The sequence below is a fragment of the Urocitellus parryii genome, chromosome 10 (assembly GCF_045843805.1).
Source record: "Urocitellus parryii isolate mUroPar1 chromosome 10, mUroPar1.hap1, whole genome shotgun sequence".
NCBI lineage: Eukaryota > Metazoa > Chordata > Mammalia > Rodentia > Sciuridae > Urocitellus > Urocitellus parryii.
In genome coordinates this window covers 92,061,464-92,087,094 of record NC_135540.1, presented here as the reverse complement: position 1 = coordinate 92,087,094, position 25,631 = coordinate 92,061,464, and the positions used below count along the sequence as shown (strand labels likewise).

The following is a 25,631-nucleotide window of genomic DNA, read 5'->3' as shown; positions in this document are numbered from 1 at the left end:
CTGTTTACCAGAGGATCCCCTGCTACACTGAAATCTTACACCTACTGAACCCCTTTTGTCTGTACTGGTATAACTAAAGCAACTCAGGCTATTTCTTTGTTAGAGTCAGACCCTTCTGCTCTGTTCAATCAAAAATAAAAAAAAAATGATATTTTATATATCCACCCAAAGAAGGAATGAAAATGAGGACATGTAGGTGAACATTTTTAAAGGGCAAAGATCAAAAGGGAGTGAGCTCATGAAAACAAATATTTCCCACATACTTCTATTTGATAAGTGAAAGCAGGTAGGCATCACTACATTTCTAAAGCCACTGACAAATGACTTTGTTTCCTTCATCTTTCAAGAAAGAGGGATGCTGGGGCTGAATGTACAATGAAAGGTAAGCATCATTTCCAGTTTCCTGGAAACCAATGGAAAGGCAAATCACAACACTCTAATTGGTGAACTCTGTCTTCAAAGAGGTGAAAGCTACAAAACAGAATCAAATGGCAATATAAACACATATGGTTTAATTTTATTTTCTCAAATAACTTTTCCTTGAACTGAAATATTTCTGTCTCTTACACAGGGAGTGAATTTCATGAAGATAAAATTTGACTTGACAAAGTGATTTGTGAAAGGTTGTTAGGATAGGTAGGAACCTGGCCATATAGCCTCCTCTAATGGGAGCAAAGGGAGGAGCCAGGCCTAGATAAAATCACTCCCTTTTTTTCTTCTTTCCAGTTTTAGAAAACATCTGGCAACAAAACAGACAGCATTTAGTGATGATGAACATCACAGTTGCCACACAGGCAAGCAGGAACCCAATCACATCCAAAGAGTAGTACTGGAACCAGGAGAGGTCATGGGCAGCCACCCGGAGGTGTTTAGCTCCTTTGTGGCGCATGACAAACTCAATCCAGAAGACAGCTCGGTCCAGAGGCTTCACTGGCTGATCATGCTGAATTCTTGATAACTTCATAGCATTCTCTTTATATCTAAAGATGAAAAATAAAAGTATCAATATTGAAAGTAAGTTAATCTGTCTATGCACATGAAGTCAATGAAAATTTTTCACAAGTGCCATATGGATGATTTCAAATAATTATCAGAGACTTGCCCTGCATATGATTTGTTTTTTTCTTTCATCCCCATATAATGTCTGATTTTAACTTATGTTCTGATGCATAAATATTTCAAAAGTGCCCATGAAATTTCAAGAAGGTGAGTCAAATGCTTTCCATCAGAGGAAATGAAGCATTCTGAGTCCCATAAGTGAGAAAGAAGGCACATAATTTGTGAAAGATCACCTTGAAGCTTTTAAAGAGGAATCATATCAGGGTGTGCAGTACTTCCTAACTATTTTCTCTGTTTTTCCTCTTCTTTTCTACCCTCTACTGTGTTTTCCACTCAGTATCCAAGATGGCATTATTAAAACATGCACATCTAATTATGAAGCTCTTCTGCTCAAAATTTTCATGTGACTTCTCATCATAAGTAGAATAAAATCCAAGCCTATTCTTGTACTAGTTGTTTCTAATGGGTTAGACACTGGCCATGATTTCTGATAATATTTTTCTCACTCATTCTGTCTAAGCATATGTGGATTTTTTAAATTTTATTTTTATTGACTTTTTTTAGTTATATGTAATGTTAGACACATTTTAATGTAATCACAAAAGCAAGGAATATAATTTGCTCTAACTTAGCCCCTAGCACTCCTCTCTTTCCATACCCTTCCTTGCCTTGCTTCACTCTCTCTATTGATCTTTCTGAAATTTATGTATACTTTTTTAATTAGTGTTTTTTGCATATAATTAATATTGGGATTCACTGTGATATATCCACAAATGTACACATGAACTTTAACCAGAATCTTTCAACTCTTCTTCCCTTTTCCAGTTCCTGCTTATTCCTCCTCAATCTTCTTTGTTCACTCTATTGATCTTTCCTCTATTTTTATAAAATTCTGTTTTTTTTTTCCTTTCTTGCACCCCATTATTTTGGATTAACTTGCACATATAAGAGAAATCTTTTGACCTTTGTCTTTTTGAGCCTGTCTTATTTAACTAGGCATGATAGTCTCCAGTTCTATGTATCTACTGGAAAATGACATAGTTTCATCTTTTAGGACCAATAATCCATTATGTGTATCCACTACAATTTCTTTATCCATTCATCTGTTGAAGGGCACCTACATTGTTTTCATAGCTTGGCTATAGTGAACTGTGCTGCTATAAACATCGATGTAGTTGAATTCCTGTACTATACTGATTTTAGATCTTTTGACTATATACTGAGAAGTGGGATATGTGAATTATATTGTAGATCCATTGCTAGTTTTTAGTGGTTTTGAGTACATGTGGGTTTTCCCTGTTCTCCAGTGTTACCAAATGTGCTCTCCCCTTGGTACCTTCATACTTTTAATCTCATCTGATTTTTCCTTGAGTATCATTTCATGCAATACCATAAGTCTTTCTTACATCTCATGGCTAAGGTCTTGGCCATCAAGTCACTCCTCAGAGGTACTTTTCTTGTTTTTTTTTTTTTTTTTTTTTTTTTTAGCATAGTAGCCCTAGGGATTTCTTCTATTATTTTATGTTGTTTTAAATTTATTTCCTAATAATATAAAACACATTACATTTTCTATAATAACCCCCAATTGTACAAGAAAAAACACACCATATCCTAAGTGATCACCAGGAAATATCACAATTAACTTGCAGGGATGGTGAAGTAAGGATACTTATGTGCCCACTAATTGGATCATGATACAGAATTTGCAGGTCATATGTTCTGCCTCTTAGAAGATCCTTAAGAATCCATTAGAAGACTTAAATCTGATAATGAAATATAAACTCAGAAAAGTAACAATATACAAATAGCCACACAAAACAAAATAGCTTTTTAAATATATAAATAGCAAACTCAGTGAGAAAGAAATCAGAAAAATATTTTTAACAATACCTTCAAAGAAAAATCACTAGGAATATATGTAATAAAGGAAGTGTAAGTTTTCTACAATGAAATTTATAGAATATTGAAGGAAGAAGATACTGGAAGATGGAAAGTCATGAACCAGCAGAAAGAATACTGTTGAAATAGCCATCTGGCTGAAACCAAACTATAGATTTAATAAAAAACCATATCAAAATACCAATGAAATTCTTCTCAGAAATAAAATAAAAATTATAAAATTCATGTGAATCCTAAAAGATCTCAAATATCCAAAGCAATTTTGAATAAAAGGAGAAATGCTGGAATTAACACAATTCTGATTTTAAAATAGACTACAGGGCCATAGTAACACAAACAACATAGTGTGGGATAATAAGAGACAAACACCAATGAAATATAATAAAGGCCCAGGATATACACCTGTAGAGCTGTAGCCATCTGATTCTTGAGAAAGTTGCCAAAAATACACATTGGAAGAAAGAGAGTCTTTTCTAAATATGGTGCTGGTAAAACTGGATAGCCATATGTAGAAGATTGCAGCATGATCCCTAACTCTGACCATGTACAAGAATGAACACAAAATGGAATTAAACATTTCAGTAGTAAGTGAAATAAGTAAAAAATCAGAAATACAATATATTGCATGTTTACCCTCACATGTGGAATCTGGCAGGGTAGGTGATATAAAAGTAACAGGAAGGCTATTATACAAAAGAAAGGGATCAGGAGAGAAGGAGCAGAGATTGTTAGGGTAATGAAAAGTCTTTTAGGACATAATGTAAAACTGATATATTCATATTTAAGTCTGATGTTTTAATCTGTATTTTTTCCATTTATACATTATTTTATGTCTTTTTTTCCATTCTTTATTCTCTCAGAGTATTTTTATTATTTATTGTGCTACTATTTTTTTCTTGGAAATGTAGTTTTGAACTTGTCCTTTAAGTGATACATTCCTTAAGCAATAATTCTATCATTAAGAGAAATGAGAGTTGAATTGAAAACAGTCATTCTACCAAGAAACTATATACTCCATATAATTTCCTTTTGCAGTATGGAAAAGGTTGAATATTGAAGTTTTGTTTTATCAAATATCATGAAGCAAGTTTTATTGTGCTTCTAAGATTATCACAAAGGTAAAAAAATCAACCATATGGAATGTTAGAAAGATATTTGCAAATCATATATCTGATGAGACTTATGTCCATAAAAGATGAAGAAATATTAAAATCAATAATTAAAACATAAATAGCCTGATTAAAAATGAGCAAAGGGTTGGAACTGACATTTCTCTCATGAAGGTAAGTGAATGACCAAAAAGCACATAAAATGATGCTCTTTAGCTATCATGCAATGCAAGTCAAGACCACAGTGAGCTACAATCCTATTCATTAGGATGACTACAATAAAAGAAAAGGTGATAATAAATGCTAACAATGATATGGAGAAATTGGAACTCTCTTATATTGCTTGTATGCTGTAAAAATTTTTGCATGTACTTTGGAAAACAGTTTGGCAGATCTTAATACATATAAAATTATTATATGACCTAACAGTTCTATAACTAGAAATTACCAGAAGACATGAATACTTATGTTCATACAAATTGTTCACATTGTTCATAATAATCAAAATTGGAAACAGAAACCTTTATAAACTGATGAATTGATAAATTACTTTGAATATTTCCAACCACACAATGTTATTCAACAATAAAAAACAATAAAGACTGACCCTTGGCAAAGCATGATGAAACTAACAGAACTAGTGAAAAAAAAAACATTGAAAAAGACAATAATTTTATTATCTTTTAATGTGAAATATTTAGAATGGGATGAGCTATAGAGACAAAAAATAAATGGAATTTGCCTAGTCTAGGAGGCAATAAGAAATGACTTCAATGCATTGTCACATTTCTTTTGATGTGACAAAATTTCCAAAAATTATAATATTTAAGAGTTTTATAACTATGGAAACATCAAATGTATTTGAATTTTAATTCACACTTTAAAGAGATAAATGGCATATTGTGTGTTATACATCATTAAAATCTGTGAAAATATTAACACTGATGAAATAATTTTTGAATAAAATAATTTATAGTTGCAGAAATTTTAGGTATTGATTTAAGATACTGTCATATCTCTCTAAGTTTATCATTCTTTTCTTCTGTAGATACTGTCATATTTAAAAATTAAATCCTCATTGCAAATGGCTATACATGGAAAATAATTTATGTATGTGTAGAAATGGTGCAGTAATCATTTTCCTATGTAATCTACAAGATCAATGCAATTTTGAAATTCTTATGATATTTGAAGTTGTATACAACTCTGAAACAGTAATGGTTAAACTGATTGAAAATAGATTTAATATGGGTTGAGTCTTTAGATTCTTTCAAAATTACCCTCCTCCACAGCCACTTCAATGTTTATGGCAGCACAATTCCCAATATCTAAACTGTTGAACCAACCTAGATGCCCTTGTATAGATGAAAGAATAAAAAATGTGTCATATATACACAATGGAATATTACTCAGCAATAAAAGAGAATAAAATCATGACATTTGCAGTTAAATGGATGGAGTTAGACAACATAATGCTAAGGGAATTTTGACAATCCAAAATCCAAATGTTGAATGTTTTCTTTGATATAAGGGGGCTGATTCATTGTGGGATAGGGAGCAGGAACATGGGCAGAATAGATGAACTCTAGATAGGGCAATGGTTGGAGGGAAAGGGAGAGGGCATGGGGTTATTAATGATGTTGGAATATGATGATCCTTATTATCCAAAGTACTAGTATGAAGATATGAATTGGTGTGAATACACTATGTATACAACCAGAGGTGTAAAATGTTGGGCTCTTTATGGTAATAAGAATTTTAATGAATTCTGCTGTCATATATAAATTAATTAATTAATTAAAAAATTACCCTCCTGAAAATGGGCTAAAATTTATACTCATTGGTGAGAAGACCAGTTTTCTATGAATACTACCCAATGTCAAAGTTGTGTACTCACATAGGGTCATTAATCACCATCCTCAAGGCCTTGAGAAGATCTGAACTTGACAGTGTTCTGTATTCCAATTGAATAGCTGCTCCCTTGGCCTTCACATAAGCAATGTTATCAGGTTGATCCGCAAACAAAGGAATGCCTACCATAGGGATCCCATGGTAAATCCCTTCATAGACACCATTGGTTCCACCATGAGTTATAAAAGCTTTTGTTTTGGGATGACCTACGATTGATGTAATGTTAAAAAAATTATTAATTTAAATCTTATAAAGAAAATGAGAAATGTGTATTATAAGACATTAAAGGGATCAGAGTATATTCTAGGTGACAAGTTATTGTAAACATGACCCTGAATTAATTATTTTTTTCATATCACAGAGGAACAAACACCTAATTCCACTAGAGTGCTAACCAAAAACTACATGCAAGAGAGAGTACATAATTTGAGACTTGAATATTGAATACATCATTAATAGGTAGAAAAAATAGAATATTTTTTAGTAAAAGAATCAACATGCACTTATGAAAAACAAGGTTATGAAGGACATGTTAGCATATTATCTCATTAAGAAAAACTGAAGTCGCTAAGTCTGCTATGTAGCATGTCCAAAGCAACAGGGAATAGGATGGTGATGGTACTGAATTCAGAGAAAAGAGAGACTACACTTCATTACAAAATGTTTGCACTTCATAATGAAGATTGTGCATTAATTTCCAGAGAAAATAAAGAGTCACTGTTCATTACAGAAAAAAAAACCCCTGGATTCCATTTTGAAAAGTATTTGAAATACACCTGCAGGAGAAGAAAGAATAAGTGAAAGACATACAACAACACAGAGAGACAACCCAGGAACTGAGTGATAAATTCTTGCAGAGGTAATTGTACCAGAAATAAAGATAACTTGGATTCGGTATATAATGACAGTGTATATTAAAATTGTAGCTTTTTGCTTTTTTTTTTTTTTTTCAAACCATCAGTGGGCCTGGAAAATAACTAAAAGGAAGTTGAACATTGTGTTTGATTTTTTTTAATTAACAAGTATTGCACAAAATGTTTCCTGTTGAATTGTAAGCATCCAGATTGATGGTACTCATGCTTTTAGGACTTATCTCAGAGTCTTACCAAGAAGGTCATTCTGGGGGATCCAGTTGTATATTTGAGTGTTGGGTCCTAATTTATCTGGCTTCTTGCCTTGATATCTCCAGATGACCTGTTTGGTAAAGAATGTACCTTATTCTATGATTTAAAGTTTAATGTTATAGCATGTTTGCATTCAAAAATTTAAGAGATCTAGTTCAACATTTAACACATAAGGAAATAAGTACAATTTTAAGTAATGAGAATTATGAAAATACAAACTAAAACTCCATAACTATTTTGTTTTATGCAATTTTATCCTAGATTTCATTTTCCAAATTAAAATCATTATGTTTATTTCTTGTGAGTGACATAGATGAGACAGGACATGTATTGTTTAAGATGCTTATTTCAGTTTGCATTGTTTTTTAAACACAAAAGCAAACTAATGCAGTCAGCTACTGTTAGAAATAAATGAATACTAACTAGGAATTACAGGTAACTTGTTTTAGGCTTCAATTTATTAAACACTACCTATAAAAACTTTTTAATGGTACTTATGGATCTCAACCCACACTTCTATCAATATTGGTGCATTTGGAAATTCTTTAAATTTTAAAAGTAAGAACCCATTTGCAACATACAAATAATTACATGGATATTGAAATAAAGTTCAAAATTGTGAGGTTGCTTAATGTTTTAAAACTGTGTGTAATCATTTAATGATGCAGTACAAATCTTGTTAGTAGTCTTATATATCTCCAAGATATTTTTATGTCCAGGAACAAATTAAGGAGCTGATTTTGGAAATTAAATGCAATCTTCATGAACTGGAGTATAATTTCTAAGTGCTTATCTTCTAAATGCAATGAGAGCAGCAAAGTAAATTTAGGTCTACAGAAGGAAAAAATAATTGGGCGATTAGTTGAAGCCTATATCAGATAGGAAACCACAAAGTGGATGGAAAACACTCAAAGACCACAAGAGTGGTTATGTTAGAAATTGTGGTATTAAAGCATTTTATGGAGGTGGGAACTTTTGAATTTCAGCCCATGTCAGGCTTGCTTCTGCTTGACTCTTCCTTATACTCTCTTCTTTCTTCTTAAAAGGTATTTTTATGATGTTTTAGAAGCAAAGACTTTTGGGGTACACATATAATGCACAGGGTCCACTTCAAATGCAGAACTAATCTCTCCAATTTCTCTAATTGTCAGACATTTTCAGGATCCCGTCCACTAGTGTGAACTGTTTTTTTCTTTTTCTACAAATACATTTGACTGAGTGGGAATTTGGCCCAATGGTTTGGGTAGCCTTTATCCTCAAAACTCCAGGAAAAGTTTCCTAAATAAATTTATACTTTTTTTAATGGGGAGGGGATGTATTTTGGGCTTACAGTTTCAGAAGTTCAGTCCATATTTGGCAGACTCCATTGTTCTTGGGCAATGATGAAGTATATAATGGCAAGAATCCTATTCTTAAATGAGGGTAAGAAAGGAATAAGGGATTACATGGGATAACTAAAATCATGATAAAATTCAACCTTTTTCAATACCTGCTTAGCATTATTGTGGTGGTCCAATTATGAGTTAACTTTTATAGCTTTCTGATACATTGGCCATGTATATAGTGCCCTCAGGGATCCTGTAAGGAAATGGATGAAGTAACAGGGAAGAATGTGGTACCTGTGTAAATGCCTGTGATACCCTTACAATTAAAATTTCACAATGGACCTGTAAAATATATATTTTTTATGATCACAATGTTAACATTAACATGAATTAAATGCTCTCTACTGTTTAGAATAACCACACATATTTTGGTTTAAAACATGATTTTTGAGATAAATTAGAGATACACAATAGGTTATGTTTCACAAAGGATGCTTCATTAAGAAAACCCTTTATAAAGTTTAACAGACTTTTTACATATTTGGCCACTAAGAGGGCACTTTTGCTTACCTTCTGTGGAATCTGTGCAAGAGCAAATGCAATTATATTGGCTTTCTCTTCTGGCATGTTAGAAACCATGGACCCCAGAGAAAATACCACAATACCATTTTCTCCAGAACTCTGTACAAATTCTTCCATTTCCTGTGAATAAAACATTTGCTCCATCAAAAAAAGATGAAGAGGGAGAGGATACAAGATGTCAGATTAGAGGAAGGCTGCCTTTCTAGTTGCTCCAAGGATCAAAATATACGCAGTGAGAATACTGCTTGTTAGTGAGGTGGGTGAAAGAAGGATTTCACTAAAATTCAATACTGGACAGTGAGTGTGTCTCAGAGACTCAGAAGCTTGGGTTCATTAAACAAAGAAGATTATATTGATATCAAACTGTTTGTGGAAGCAGCTACAAGCAGTAGTAATGGTGCTGTGTACCAAAGAAAAATGGAAAATGAAGGGAGAAACACAGTGGACATATTTGGTATGAAGAAACCTGAGATCAGAGAAGCAACATGAACTTAGCTGATCCAGAGGCTCCACTGAGCACTTGTGATTGAAAAGTGCTGTTTATTTACTGCCTGGGGAGAGATAAGGTGAATTTATCTTGAGGTGGCCTTGCTCCAGTGTCTGTTAACAGAACTGGGAGATCTGAGAAAACACTGCTAGAATGCTTTTGTGTGGCCTAGAGTGTACCTAGCTAAATGGGAGTGAAACAGGCATAGATAAGATTTTACCCTGGGGGATTCAAGTTAGAAGAGCAAAGGGGCAGCACAACTTGCTTTTCTTTTGAGCTGGTGGCTCATGTGACCAGCTGAAGTGGGTGAGAATCTGAACAGGTACTTAGCAAAATACTAAGGGACTGAGCCTAGGAAAGATGTGCAGGTGAACAGCAGAGTGTGTGGAAATCAGTTCCTCTGTGAAATGAGTATAATTCTTAGGAGGCTTCTGAGATTCAGGCTCCCTACATAGATAAGCAACTGCCAGGCCCTAGGTGTGTGTCCATCCAATTTCTTCAGTGTATGTATATGTACCAAACAAAACCCCTGAGGTCTGATTAGACCTGAGTTTCCTCCATCAGAACTCATCCCATAGAACACTGCAGCAACCCCACCCCAGGAGTGCATAGATCTGGTCTGTGCACACAAAGCTCCAACTGACACTTATTCCCATTTCAACCTATGTCATACTGGTAAGAAGGGGAGCAGAGAATTATTTCAAACACCTTCAGTCTTAGGCCATTCCAAGTGGTAGCTCAGAGAGAAACACAAAACAAGGAAGGGGATAACAGTACATAAGTAAAAAAGAAATGGAATGAAAAACAGTTGAATATTGTCAGTAACCATCCATTCTAACAATTTTGGCCACCTCAGTGGAAATGATTCCTTCATTTATCATTAAGAATATTTTTACTATTTCTTATTATTTCTGTGTGTTTGTGTATTCTTCCATTACTGATTGGTTTATGGACATGTATTCATATACATTTCTTTCTTTTATTCAGCTTTAGCATTTTTTAAATGTAGCTATTTTTACTTGCATTGTCTTTTGATAGTTAGGGATTTTTGGTATGTATATATTTGTTTTGTTTTGTATTGTCTTAGTTGTCTGTTTCTGTATCTCTCTTTTATTCTCTTGGTTGTAGCAAAAATCTATTCTCAATTTCTCTCTCCATTTATTTGTTTCTCCTATTTTCTCCTCCATCCTTATGACTATCACCTGCTGTCTCTTCTGCATTCTCTCTCTTCACTGTTTAAAATTTCAAACTTTTTCCCCCTATCTTCTTATCTCACATTATTTCCTCTTACTGACTGTTATTTTGCCATCTTTAAACTAATTAGTTTATATAACTCTTGATCCTAACATTAATGTTGTTCAAATTATTACTTCTGTGGATTACATAGTGGCCACCTGTTTCTTGTTTTAATGTCAGATTTAGTTTATATTTATGCACTGCTTTGTTGTTGTCAATTGCTAACCCACTTTTTCTGGTTTTTGTAGCAATTTACATTTTGGAAGTCATAAGAAAATCCAGATATTTATTTTAATGCTGTACATTATTTGAATCAGATGTTGTTATTGTTTATTTACCCTTATTCTGTGAGTAGCTGGATATCTACAGTGACACTACATGTTCACAGGGTAGAGAAATCCACTGCTGAAAAAAATCCAACCAAAATATAGTTCATCTTGCTCCACATGAAAATTAATGGTATTCAATCACTAACTATGCTTTAATACAGAGTATAGTAGAGGTAAAAACTCAAACAAATGATAAGGCCTCAAATAGAAACAGCTGGGGTGGGTTCATGGTTTCTACCTATGGAAATCCACTGCACAGGAAAAATAGAGAGAATTAATTCAAAGGCTGTGAATACCATACTTATAAAGGAGTCTTAATCCAGATCACTTCACGACACTTTGGAAAGTAAATATTATGCCTTAAAAAAGTAGAAGAGGGGTGGAGTTGTGACTCAGTGTTAGAGTGCTTGCCTAGCACACATGAGCACTTGGGGGGGGAGATTTGATCCCCAGTACCAATAAAAAAAACTAAATAAAATAAAGTTATTTTGTCCATCTGAAACCATTTTTTTTTTAAAAAAAAAGCATGGAAGAGAAATCCTTCCTAACATATGCATAAAATCCAACACAAGAGTTTAAGAATTATGTAAAAATAAGGTACCATGGAATCACTTAAAAGTTCCTAATTTAGCAACAACTGATGCCAAAGATATTGAAATTGATTTTAAAAAATCAGGTAAACATTCAAAAAGTAAATTATTATAAACTATAGTCAATGAAATTATCATATTTTAAAATGATCAATGAAGTAGAAAAATGATCAATGAATTCCAAAAGAACATAGAAAAACAATTGAGTGAATTAAAAAAAAAATCATTGCAGAATATAAATAAAAAATTCAACAAGATGGAAATATTGAAAAAGAACCAAATATAAATCTTCAAAGTCAAAGATAAAATAAATTAAATAAAAGGTGAGTTGAAAATCTTTATAGTACAATAGACAATACTGAAAACAGAACGTCAAATATAAAAGAAAAAGTGACCAGCTTTGAATATTCAGACAGTACTAAAGTAAAGAGAATAAGCAACCATGATGTTAATAATTATTAAAGAAAGAGTTCATATAGAAGAAATAAAAAAGCAAACCCTAAAGTTCAAAAATGAACAAATCTTATTGGAAGAGTAGCTAAGCAAATGAGAAATAGGATCACATTAAACATAAAAGAATCAAAATGACAGGAATTAATAAACATCTTTTTGAAATGACATTGAATATAAATCATCTCAATTCTTTAATTAAAATATGTAGTCTGGAAGAATGGATCATAAAACCAGACCCAATGATATGTTGTTTATAAAAGATACACCCTACAGGAAAAGACAGCCATAGGCTGAAAGCAATAAGATAGAAATTGATACATAATGCAAATGGAATCAGAAAATAAGCAAGATTATCTACTCTTATCTGAAAAACAGACTTCAAGCCAAAATTAATCAGAAGAGACAAAGCTGGTCACTTCATATTGGTAAAATAAATAATCCAACAAGAAGATATAACAATTATAAATATTTAAGTCATAAACATGGATCCAACTAATTACATAAGAGGCACTAGTCAAATTGAAACACCAGATAGACCCGAATAAAATAATTCTTGGTAATTTCAACACAATTCTCTCATCTTTTGATAGGTCATCCAGACATAGAATCAATAAGGATTCTTTGGACCTGAAAAATATCATAAGCCAAATGAACTTACAGATATCTATAGAACATTTTATTCAACAGCATCTGAATACACTTTCTTCTCAGCATCTCAAGAAAACCTTCTCCAAAACAGACAATATTTAAGGCCACAAAACAACTCTCATCAAATAAAAAACAAGTGGTATTACTTATTATATTCTACCAGATCATAATTGGATGAAATTAGAAATCAACATGACAGAACCATACAAAATCTATATAAACATATGGAGATTGGACAATCTCTATTGAATAAAAATGAATTGTAGAAGAAATTAAGGAGAAATGTAAAAATTCTTAAACTCAAATGAGAATGGTAATACAACCTCTGGGGCAGAATGAAGGAATTTCTAAGAGAAAAGTTTATAGGTATGAGTTCCTGTATAATAAAATCATAAAGATCCCACATAAAACCTAATTTTTCATTTCAAGACCCTTGAAAAAGAAGAACAAACCAATTCCAAAACCAGTAAAATAGCAACAAAGAAAGATAAATAAATGAGAGAGAGAAAACAGGAAACAAAGAATTCAAATATTAGTTTGTAGATGATATGATCCTATATAGAGAAGAGCCAAATGACTCCACCAAAAGACTGATATTGCTAATAAAAAAATTTGACAAAAGCTGAGTACAAAATCAACATACAAAAATCAATAGCTTTCTTATATACCAACAATGAATCTGTAGAAAAAAAATAAAGAGAATTATTTCATTTGCAATAGACTCAAAACAAACAAATAACAATGACAACAACAACAACAAATACCTAGAAATAAATCTAACAAAAGAGTTAAAAGACCTCTAAAATTGAAGATTGAAATTGTAGAAGACATAAAAAAAGATGAAAATACCCTCCATGTTCATGGATAGGTAAAATTAGTATTATTAAAATCACCAACTATCCAAAGCAATATGCAGATTCAATGTAATCCTCATCAAAATATCAATGAAATTCTTCACAGTACTAGAAAAGATAATCCTAAAATTTATCTGGAAGAATAAAAGACCCTCAATAGTCAAAGAAATTCTAAACCCAAAAAGCAATGCTGGAGGCATCACAATATCTGATGTCAAATTATACTACAGAGCTATAGTAACAAAAAATGCATGGTACTGACATGAAAACAGACATATTGACCAGGAGTATAGAATAGAAAACACAGAGAAAACCACACACATGCCAAAAACATACGTTGGAGAAAAGATTGCCTTTTAAATAAATCATGCGGGGAAAATTGCAGAAAAATGCAACTTTATCCTTATCTCTCAACTCGCATAAAAATCAACTCAAAATGGGTCAAAACCCTAGAGATTAGAACCAATACTATACAACTTCTAGGAGAAAATGTAGGGTCAACATTCCATCATATAGGCACAGGCAATGACTTTCTCAAATAGAACCCGTAAAGGTCAGGAAATAATTCCAAGAGTAGATAAATTGGAAGGCATCAAATTAAAAAGCTTCTGAACTGCAAAGGAAACAATTAGAATTGTGAAGAGAGAACTTATGAAATGGAAGAAAATCTTTGCAAAACACCTTCTGGCAAATTATTAATATTTATAATACATAAAGAATTCCAAAAACTTTATACAAAAAAAACCAAACAACCCAAATAATCAAAGAGAAAATGAATTAAAAAGATGCTTCTCAGAAGAATAAATATAAATAGGCAACAAAAATATAAACACCAAAAATGTTCACCATCATTAGAAACAAGGGAATTGAAAACTACACTGAGATTTTATCTTTCACCAGTCAGAATAGTAGTCATCGAGCATAAAAAGAATAATAAATGATGGAGAGGATATGGAGAACATTTTTTTTTTTTTACAAATTGGAGGAATTGTAAATGAGTACAACCACTATGGAAATCAGTATGGATAGTTTTCAAAAGAGTAAGCATGTCAATATCATATCACCCAGGTATACCATTTCTCTGTATTTATCCTAAAGAATTAAAGTCATAACAGTGATACATGCATACCCATTTTATAGCATAACAACTTATAATACACGTGGAACCAGCCTAGGTATCTGCCAATAGATTACTGATTAAAGAAAATGTAATATATATACACAATGGAGTTTTATTCAGCCAAAATAACAAATAAAATTATGTCATTTTACAAAAAAATGAAGTGAATTAGAGTCTATTACATTAAATAAGTCAAACTCAGAAAGTCATGGGTTGTATATTTTCTCTCATATTTGCAAGCTAGAGAGGTAAAATGGAAAAAATGAGGGTGGATATCATGGAAATCAAAGGGAGATCAGTGGAGAAAGGGACCAATGGGAGAGAGGTGGGAAGGGAAGGGAAATTCCTGGGAAGTTGTATTGGCCAAATTATACTGTTATATTGTGTACATGTATGGAATATGTAACATCAGATCTCATCATTATGTACAATGAAATGAACCAATAAAATGTAGGAAAAGCAGAGAAATTATTTGTATGTAAACTAAGAGAAAAGCATGTATTATTAGAATTTGGGAGTTATGGATACTTTTAAATTGACCCAGTCACTCACTTTCTTTGGAAAGAGATGTGTGTAATGACATAGAAGCCACCATTAGGCTTACTTGTAGAAATAAATGTGTGTGTGTGTGTGTGTGTGTGTGTGTGTGTGTGTGTGTGTAAGAAATGATATAAAGCCATTCAAGAGATGATGTTAGAAATTATTATATGTAGACTCTTAATTCATAATTTTATTCATTACTAATGTTCATTTTTTGTTAAACACTATAGCTAGTACTTGGTTACAATTATTATTGTTGTAGTACTACACTTGATTTTATTCCAGGCAGGTTATCTGGATGATTTTTTAGTTTGTAATTATTAGTACTTATTTCTGTCCTTGTGAGCCCAGAAGTAAAGTTACCTTTGCATAGGATTTTTGTACATTTTTATGTTTCCTATCTCTATAGTATTTCATTTCTTAATTTATAATTTGTGAGTTTTCCAAGTTTTCCTCTATAATAGCTCATAAAAACCTGAGATTAACAAACAGTAGCATTCAGAAGATTAATATTATGGTTTGGACTTTCTTTTATATAATTCTAATGATCCTAATAATCGTGTACACATATGTCCAGAAATATACTGATCCATAATCAGCATTTTCACTGCATTGGAATGATACATGTACTTGAGTAATCATATCTTTGGATTATTTATATGTCTCATCTTTTGCCCTAAAATTTTTTAATGATATTGAAGTTGTATGAGAATGAACTGTGTATCAGTGTCTGTAAAGAAACCTTATTTTTCATCTCATTATGAACCATGGGAGCTCTTGCACCACAATGGGACTTCCTCTGGCCCTTTTATAGAACAGGTCAACTTGCTGAGTAGCTCATTTACATAGAGTGAACATTGCACTACTCCTAGGAACTTGTGACACATCCAGTTATTTTGTGATTCCAGTAACCTAGAGCAACCTACAGCAATATATTCAATATATTTTCTCCCTGCTCAAAATGTTCTTCATCTCGTATTGTGCAAACATTTTCTCACTATTACTGTTTTATAAATATACCCTTTTCTAAACCAATTAATCCCTGACACAGACAGGTCCCAGTCTTTCTGCAACATTATTTTTAAAGGAAAAAACCATTAATCATGCAAAAATTTGGAAGAGCATGAAAAAAGTATGTAATGGTTTAAGAAAATTTGCCAAAATGATTTTTGGTTCATTTAGAGATACTGTTGGTACAAAATTTGAATTTTTTATTGTGGTCTTTTTTTTTCCTGTTCATGTAAGTACATGAGTAGATACATGCACATATATAATGTATATGGAAGATTAAAATTCTTTTCTGAATCTTTACATCTCACAAAAATAATGATATTATTATAATCAGTATTTTGCCTTTTAGTCTCCAACTAAACTTGTGTTATGACTTAATGTAGTTAAGCATTTATTTTTAAAGTAATTGTACTGGGCAAGTTGGTACACACCAGTAATCCCAGCAGGTCAGGAGGTTAAGACAGGAGGATCTCCAGTTCAAAGCCAGCCTCAGCAACAGAGAAGCACTAATCAACTCAGTGAGATCCTGTCTCTCAATAAAATGTAAAATAGGACTGGGGATATGTCTCAGTAGTTGAGTGCACATGAGTTCAATCCATAGTACAAAAAGAGAGATAAAAATAAACATGTAAGTAAATAAAGTGATTCTGATGGTGTGGTATGTACCAGAATAAGTTTAAAAATCATTACTTAAAATATGACATCACTTAATGTGATAATTAATTAATGTAAGACATTTTTCCAATATGTATTGTATAAGTAATTGCCATGAACACAGATTACATTCATTTGATTTTTTGTTTGTATAATTACAATTGGTATACTGTGAAACCAAAGGTTATTTGCATTGTTAAGAGTATTGATACATTTGTATCTTTGTCATTTTGACAAATTTCTGTATTTAAACAATTCCGAAATTGTTCTAAGAATCTAATTATTCATGGAAATGCAAGTAATTTGGGGGAGCATTACTTTATATAATAAAGATCCATCAGACAGTGTTTGTAATATTGGTCTGTATTCTAATCTTGTTTATTCTATTAAATAACACCTGGTTCTATTATTCCTTATCATGATCACACTGCTATCTACCTTCTCATTGTCCTCCTCCTCTCTCTGCTATCATTTCCCTTTTATTGAAAAGGTAACTTTCTCCTACTGTGAATGGGGAAATCTCTCAAGATCAGAGGTTAATGCTTTAAAACTTACAATAGCTCTGTCTCAGTTTTTAGTCAGAACTTTCATTAACGTTTTGGTATTCTGTTTGTATTGTATGGAACTTATCACAAACAACAAAATAATTCTATTGAATATGAGGCTTAAGTAAGATCTCAATGTGTTGTTGTCTTTAACAGGTAGGGAAACAGCCACTCTTTAGAGATCACATAGCAATATGGCAAGTAATGTTTGCTTCTAAGCATAGTATTTATTTAAAATGTTTTAGACTCTTCTGTTTCCTCCTATGAAATATTATCCTATTTGCTGACAGAAAGATTTTGTAACTGTAAACTAAATGGCTGTGCTCAGAAATAAATGACAAGAAAACTTAGGACATCATTATGTTTGCAGTATATATTTCCTATGTTCATTCTGTCAGGAAGCTGTGATGTTGAGGCGTAAGTTTTCCAAGGGAGTTTTCCTGAGGTGTCCTCTAATATTGGCATATGGCAGAAAGCTCTCTCAAGCTAAACATCCCTATCATGGTCTATGATGTAGTAGTCTGTGTTCTCAGGTGAGTTTGTTGAAATGCTGGAGTGAAGACAAGTAAAGATCACACATTTATATCACTGAGAAAAGCAAATATTTTAAAGATAAAAGGTTGTGAAGAGCTTGAACACTTATAATATCATTTCAGGAATTCCACTTTCTCATATGAGTGCCAAAATTCATGCATTTACCTTTAAGCAAGTTGAGAGAATATCTGTTCTCTAGGTCTTTGGTTGAAAATACAGTGTTGATTTTTCAGAAATCTCATTTCTTTTATATATGAAATTGTATCCACTGTGCCTGCCACATATTACCTAATTAATATTCTTGGTAATAGAGCTATCATACAATATATATACAAGAAAAAAATCTGTGGTAGTTTTTTCAGCCATATTGTGAGTTTCTATCTCTCAATTTGAATATAATCCAAATTAATGTACACAGCAATGTTTAGGGTATGCTAAAATGAATTAAATGTAAAAATACCCTAATATTACTATTTCTAAGTATTAATCCTACCTTTTTGGTATAGGTAGGGTCTTAAAAAGTAGATAACAAAATTCAGTTTTTCAGAGGGAAAAATAGTATTATAGAAACAAAAAAAGAATAATTACAATATCGAATATTGCTATGGATCCTATGTTTGTACCAAGGACATTGTGTATCAGTATTATCTACTTTTTCCAGGGAACACTATATGAAGTTTGAATATTAGTAGATAAATAAGCATAGTCACATGTAAGAACAACCTCATCCATGTTTACATTGTTATCTGTAGTCTTGCAACAACTTCCTGAGTGGTTCCTCTGCATTGTCTTTCCCTCTAAAATCCAACTTGGTGACTGCATTTTGAGATTTTTCAAACAGAAACTTTATTCACATTTCTCTTATGCTTAATTCTTTTCATTGGCTACCCAATGTACTTCACAGATATTTTAAACTCCTACTAATTTCTGGCTTTCACTTACCTCTGTAGCATCGTCTGCTCTTTGCTGAGCCTTCTCCTGCTGAACTACTCTTGAAATTCTTGGGTGTTTCCCTTACTATTTATTGTATGGGCTTTTTCTTTTGTGTCTCCCTCTCTCCCTCAACCCCTTTTCCCATCCTGTGGATTCTTTAGAATTCATCTTAGTTATCAAGGCTTTTAGAATTTTTTTTAATGATCTTTGCTGGAGGTTTCATTAGTATTGTATAATTTCCTCATGATAACTAACACATTTTTTTTTTACTTGTTACAGTCTCTGTACCCAGACAGAATATAAGATCTGGTTGACGCAGAAACTGTGTCGACTTTATAACTCTCTATATCCAGCACTTATCTCTGGTATATGACAGCCACTTAATAAATATTCTGTATTTATTAGAATAAATTATTGATTCTTTATTATGTATCACATAATGAAGGTCTTTTTTCCTGATTATTCTCAAAGGAAAGCAAATATCCTACTTTCTTCTGTGATAATAATGAAACGCCATTACATGTGATGGCATAGAAATGCCTGGGTCTATAATTGGCAGAAATCTTTTATCTTACTTTTCATATCTCTAAGCTAAACACTCTGAATTAAGAATGCAGAGTCATTTCTACCAAAAATGTTAATCAAACAGAACAAAACAAACAGGAGAAGATTCACCTTAGGGAGTGGTTTGGCAGGTTTACAGTGGAGTCCTCCAACAAAGTCAAAATTTGGTAAGAATGGACGAGGAAATTCTAAATCCCAATAGGTTCGAATGAGCCAAAAATCAGCTTTCCCCATTGTCTCATATATTGTAGTGGGTCTCCCTGAATGGAGAAAGAGAAGAAAAGAAAATGAGAAACATGTACCTTGAATGCTTGATATATTGCCTTGAAATGAGTTGGATTTGTGTAGGCAAGGTGTTCAAATGCACTTGTGTATGTGTGTGTTCGTGTGTTTACATACTACAATGGGTATGTGTTTTAGAGCACATTTTTGCATACTATATTTGATACATTTTATATATGTTAATATGTACATAAACTAGTTGTGTGGGTACTTTCTAGTGTTCTATTAGTATATTCGCAATCACAATTAGATTATTAACCTAAGCCTTATTAGAAGTAAACATGCATTTTATTTTCTCTCCAAAACTACAAAAGTAACTTAATTTTTTAGAATTTTTGTGAAATCCATTAACAATCAGTGCTCCCATAACTGTAGAGATATATTTTCTAGGAGTATTCAGTGAATTCTTACAATTGAGCAAACCATTCCCTTGAGCCTTGATTCTTCAAGTGAACTGTAGTGATTTAGTGAGTATGCCTGACTTCCTATTGACCTCTACTGCATTTGCCTCATATTAAGAGATTAATAGTATTAACTTTGTAAAAATATACATTTTTGAAAGTAACTGCCAGAAAGTTTACACAAATATTAAAATAGAGATTGATTCTCATGCTGAATTTAGTTCATATTGTCTTAAATAGTATATGCAGTTTAAAAAATATAGACTAATAAGGTTTCGTTTTACTCTACACCAAGGTTTTAGGGCTTAACACATGATTAGTTTGCTTTTATCAAAGGAATATGAAATGTAAGGTATCACAATGTATAACTCTTCTGTGCCTGATATAGAGACACTGTTAATGGTGAAGTAATCTTCACAGCAATGCAAATACATATTTTTTCAAATTTCTAACAGAGGAAACAAAGCTATTCAAAAGTAAACAATTTCCTCCATGGTACATATATATGGTTGTGCTAGTATTACATGTGTATGTTATTAATGTACATGAATATCATTATTAAAACATTTACTGAGATTAATAATGACTATCCTTTAAGATGAAAAGAATAGTAAAATGCATATGTAATTGCTCAGAGAAACCTTCTGGGATTCAATTTGCAGTTTATTATTTCCTGAAACTATTTGAATAAATAATTGCCACTGGTTTCTAACTGGCTATATATATATATATATATATATATATATATATATCTGCCCTTTATTATTGGTGAAACTATTTGTTCATCTTATATTTTCATTCCATCCTTTTACTTACAGAAAAGAAAGTTCTTCTGATTTTATATTCATGCAAGCTCAGCTTAAAGGCACAGGAAATTTAGGTTTCACAGTACTAATCAAAGAACCAGCTTACCTAGAACTTCACTGTAAAACTGATTCCATTTCTTCACATCAAATGTTTGGAACCAAAAATCAAAATAAAGCATATACATTGTGTTTTTAATTCGATCCATGAATGTCATTTGAGCACTTAATTCAGACATAATAATGGGCACATAGGAAGGAGGGAATATAAGTCCCCCACTGTACTTTTCATATGTATATCCAGGAGTAAAGCAGAGAGTGTATACAAATGGTACTTTAAGTAGCTCAGCCAGGAGCTCACCACAGGGACAAACAGCATCTGCAAGAACCACATCAAATTTTGATTCATGTAGTTTCATCATAATTTTCTTGTTTAAAACTACATTTCTGCAGAGTTGTTCAATTGTATCAGAACCTTCCTTGAACACTTTTTGCAATAATGAAAAAAATCCCCAAATGTCATCTTTTGGAGTATCATAAATTAATTCATGGATCCATTTGGAGAAAAGTTCTTCCAAATGTTGTTCACTTGATGGTGCAGGGTAAACCTCAAAATTAATAGCAGATGTTGTGTTGGGTTTAATAAGAATTGAAGCCATTGATGTCAGAACAGTCACCTCATGACCTCTCTGGAGAAGTTCATCCAGGATTGTCTTTATGTTGATCCAATGGCTGTATTCTGTGGGCCACACCAGCACTTTTCCACAGCTTCCCAAACTACAGTAACACATCAGTTGTGTCAGCAGAAGAACTGAGTTTCTTTTCACAGACATCTTGGTGCAATGTAATGCTTCCTTTACATTAGCAGCTCTTCTTTTCTTCAATTTCTCAGGCTTATATGTCTCAGGATAAATCAATCCAAAGTTAAAGTATAACTCCTGAACTTCAAAGTACAATTGTACAGGCTGATCATGTTGAACTTAGGAGAACAAACACAAGGTAGAGTACCTCAAGGTTATAAAAGTTTGTATGCCCTAGAAGGGTTCATCTGTCCTGTGGTGCCCCTCTCTCTTTCTTTCTCTCTCTCCCTCTCTCCTTCCAGATGCTGACATGAGCTGAGTGGTTTTTCTTTGCTGGGACTTCCCTCAGGATGTGCTACTTCACCTTAGGCCCAGAGCAATGAAGTTAGCCATCAATGGACTGAGACCTCTGAAACCTTAAGCCCCAAACAAACTTTTTCTCCTCTAAGTTGTTCTTACGCATTTTGGTCACAGTGATTAAAAAGTTGACTAAAATAATCACACCTCTCAATATTGTACAAACCTCAACACAAACATGGGTGGTCACAAGCTATGTTCAAATCACAGGACTCCCCTACTGAAAATATGATTTCAGTGATGCAGATACTTGAATGAGTCTACCTTATTGTTTTTAAGAGTTATTGTTAATATTTTTTTTTTTAACCGTAGTGTAAAACATTCTCATCTAATCTAACATTACTGTGTTTATTTTTTGTTCTTGGAAGCAGACAATACATAGGAACTGGGGCAGGATTTGTGGCTTAGTTATTGAGCAGTTCCCTGACATGTGTGAAGCACTGGGTTTGATCTTCAGCACCACACAAAATAAATAAAATAAAGTCATCATGTCCATATACAACTAAAAAATTTAAAAAAAATAAAATACCTAGGAACTTAACTCATCTTTAGATATTTGTCATTATTGTTTTACTAAGCAATGTGTTGCATTCAAGTTATCTGAAGAATCATTTTATTTCAGTTATTATGTTTTTGAATTTAGGAGTACTAAAAGGAAGTTACAGATGAAACTTTATTCAATTTCTCTCATCTCTGTATTCCTATGTAGCTTATCTTAAAATTTCTTGAACTTTTCCAATCATCACCCCTTAAATCACTCCTTCAATAAGGTTAAGATTTTTATGATCATGGTGATATGCTTTAGAATTTCAATGAAACTGTTCCAAGAGTCCTGTTTAGAAACTTGGAGTATACATGTATAATTACACATTTAAATTATCGTATTTCTTAGGTTATTATTTCTATGTGGCAACTTTTGCCCTGATATCCAGTTGATACTTTGGTAGAATGTGCTAAATGTAACTGGGTGTGAGTAGTCTTTCTTCTCACCTTACTGTGTCCCACACGGAGCACTTATACCACAATCAAAGAGGTTCAGTCAGCAATTCTCCAGTGTAGATCTGGTCAAACTTTTGATCAAATCACCTCACCTTTTAGAAAGCTCCTGGTAAAGACATGTTTTCTTGGGATTCTTTGAAAATTATTCTTATTTGAGATCATCAATACATACCAACTGCTAAATTAGTATCTAAAATAACAGCAATCCCATATCTTTTAATTTAATCTCTGTTGTGTATTAGTGAACTTTGCATTGTTACTCTAATAAAATTCCTGAGATAATGAACTGATAAGGAAGTAAATATTATTTTGGCTCGCAGTTTGTGACATTTCACAGTCTGTTGGAACCATTGCTGATTTTAAGGGGGTACATCTTGGTAGGAGAGTAAGGCATAGAATCTGGCTAGGAATTTAAAAAGTGACATAGAGAAAGGAAGAGAAGGGCTTAGATCCCAGAATTCCTTTCAAGGGCATATGCCAAATTACCTAACTTTCTTTCACTGGGCCTGACAATCTAAAAATTCTCTCACCTACCAGTGGTGCCTTGAGCCAGGGACCAATCATTTGCGACACATTCAATATTCAAACTATAAACTCTTCTCCCCACAAAAGGAAGAAGATGTGGAGGAGACAAAATTTCACTACTTGTGTTTTTAAAACCATATACTTGCTTTTATATTCTTCAATGCATTTTATATGCATGATTTGTTCTTTTCTCACTGTATAATATTGAGCAACTATTGAACATAAAATGTATATTTTGTAATATAGAGAGCTTATATTTAAAACAATTTTTAGAGAAGAGATAAACAAGCGAAAATTTTTCTAAATATTGACCATGCAGACTGTACTTTGTCCAGAGCATTCTTCAAAAGTATAATTATTTTCTGTAGGGAGACCATTGTATTATTTCTTTGACTCCCATGGGACATCAAGGTACTCTGTGTGATTCCAGTAAAATATAGCAGCATTTACTTATGTTCAATCTTTGTCTCACAGGTTTGTGGTCCAAATCTATCCATGCAGTAGATGACATTACACAAAAAAGGTAGAGTAATACAACCGCAGTTGGTGAACTAATTGCAAATATGGATTTGTTCTCATTCTGTGATACCCTTATGAAAACAGTACCAGCTCAATTTGAGAAAATTCAGAAAATTGTGGAAAAGTATAAAAAAATGAAATAAGATTGACTTTCTCCTTTTCCATCTAATCTATTATATTTCTTCTTTTTCCTCAGTTTCCACCTAGACTCATAGTGAGGCTGACTTAGGGAAAATATAACTTCTTAAATAAAATATTTTGTAATAATGCATTATGCAGATAAGGTTTTAAGTAATTCAGCAAAATAAGATGATCACATTATATCCAGTGTTCATTTGATAGATAACTGCCAAAGATAGTATTCTGTACACCTTGATCATTTTTACTATATTATTATGAATATCTTATTAAACCAATGACTATATTTATTTTTAAGATTCTTGATGGATTTTGACAAATGTCTCTTCTTTAATATATTCTGAAGATATCTAAGAATCTAACAGAAAAACCAGATATTTGGGGGAATAATTTCTTTCTACAAAATTTAGAAGAAAAGCTCACAACTATTGATGCCAATTTAAATGTTTCTATGAATTAATAACAATAGCTGGTAATACTAATTATTGATATTGCATTATTCTTGATCTTTTTCCTTATCTTTATTTTCTTCCTACTCTCTAACCACACTCCTGCCCCCTCCATACCCACAAATAGCCACTGCCACTTTCTCTTTAAGTGAACAACAAAATCCTCCAACAATAGAACTATAGAACTAGAAGCAGTTCTCATTGGCCCATGCCTGGAGGTTCTCAAGTTCTACAATATTCTGTTTGAGCTTTTATTCACAATGGTTAAAAAGCTTACTAAATACTAACTATTCCTCAATTTGAACCATTTCAATCATGAAATTTTTCTGTGATGTTGAATAACTTGAGGGTTGATTTTCCCATTTTTCAACAATTTATATAATTTTTTGTATTGCTTTCAGTGTTAAAGACTATTATAATAGACAATGTGCTGAGTTCTGAAGGAAAAGTATGATGATTGTTTTTTCAGTGATTCCAAATTATTTAGATCCCATACTAGTGTTATGGGTATGAGGAGACAATCAGCTACTGAAGAAAGATAAAAATTAGACAAACTCTTCATAATTAAAGGTTATTGAACAGTGACATTATTGCAAACTGGCTACAAAAACTCATTACATTTCATAAAATAACTGTAACAAATATAGGTAACACTGTGTGCTGTTTGAGGAGAGAGCAAAATTCAGCATTTTTTCCTGATCCTGTTCTATATTACCACAACATAAAATTGAGACCTAGTATTTACTTCACAGTATGATTATGAGAGTGGGCCACCAGGTGAATTCATTTGAAGGATTAAGAGGAAATAATAATGAACTAATGGCACCACATATTTTCTTCCATAGCTTAAC

At 32.4% G+C, this 25,631-nt stretch overlaps 1 protein-coding gene across 5 annotated transcripts; it reads right to left on the bottom strand.

Annotated features, from left to right (window-relative positions):
* Window positions 1–643: 643 nt before the first annotated feature.
* LOC144257224 (UDP-glucuronosyltransferase 2B31-like) lies at window positions 644–22,646 on the bottom strand. Of its 5 annotated transcripts, XM_077803279.1 has the most exons (7): window positions 22,616–22,646; window positions 21,103–21,804; window positions 19,619–19,767; window positions 8,998–9,129; window positions 7,085–7,172; window positions 5,965–6,184; window positions 644–980 (listed from the first exon to the last, which is right to left on the bottom strand). In XM_077803279.1, the coding sequence occupies exons 1-7, from the start codon at window positions 22,644–22,646 to the stop codon at window positions 701–703; spliced, it is 1,602 nt and encodes a 533-aa protein (XP_077659405.1). In that variant the 3' UTR covers window positions 644–700. The 5 variants fall into 5 exon arrangements, with proteins under 5 accessions (XP_077659405.1, XP_077659404.1, XP_077659407.1 ...); XM_077803278.1 differs by lacking the exon at window positions 22,616–22,646 and having other exon boundaries at window positions 21,103–21,826; XM_077803281.1 differs by lacking the exon at window positions 22,616–22,646 and having other exon boundaries at window positions 21,355–21,826.
* Window positions 22,647–25,631: the final 2,985 nt, after the last annotated feature.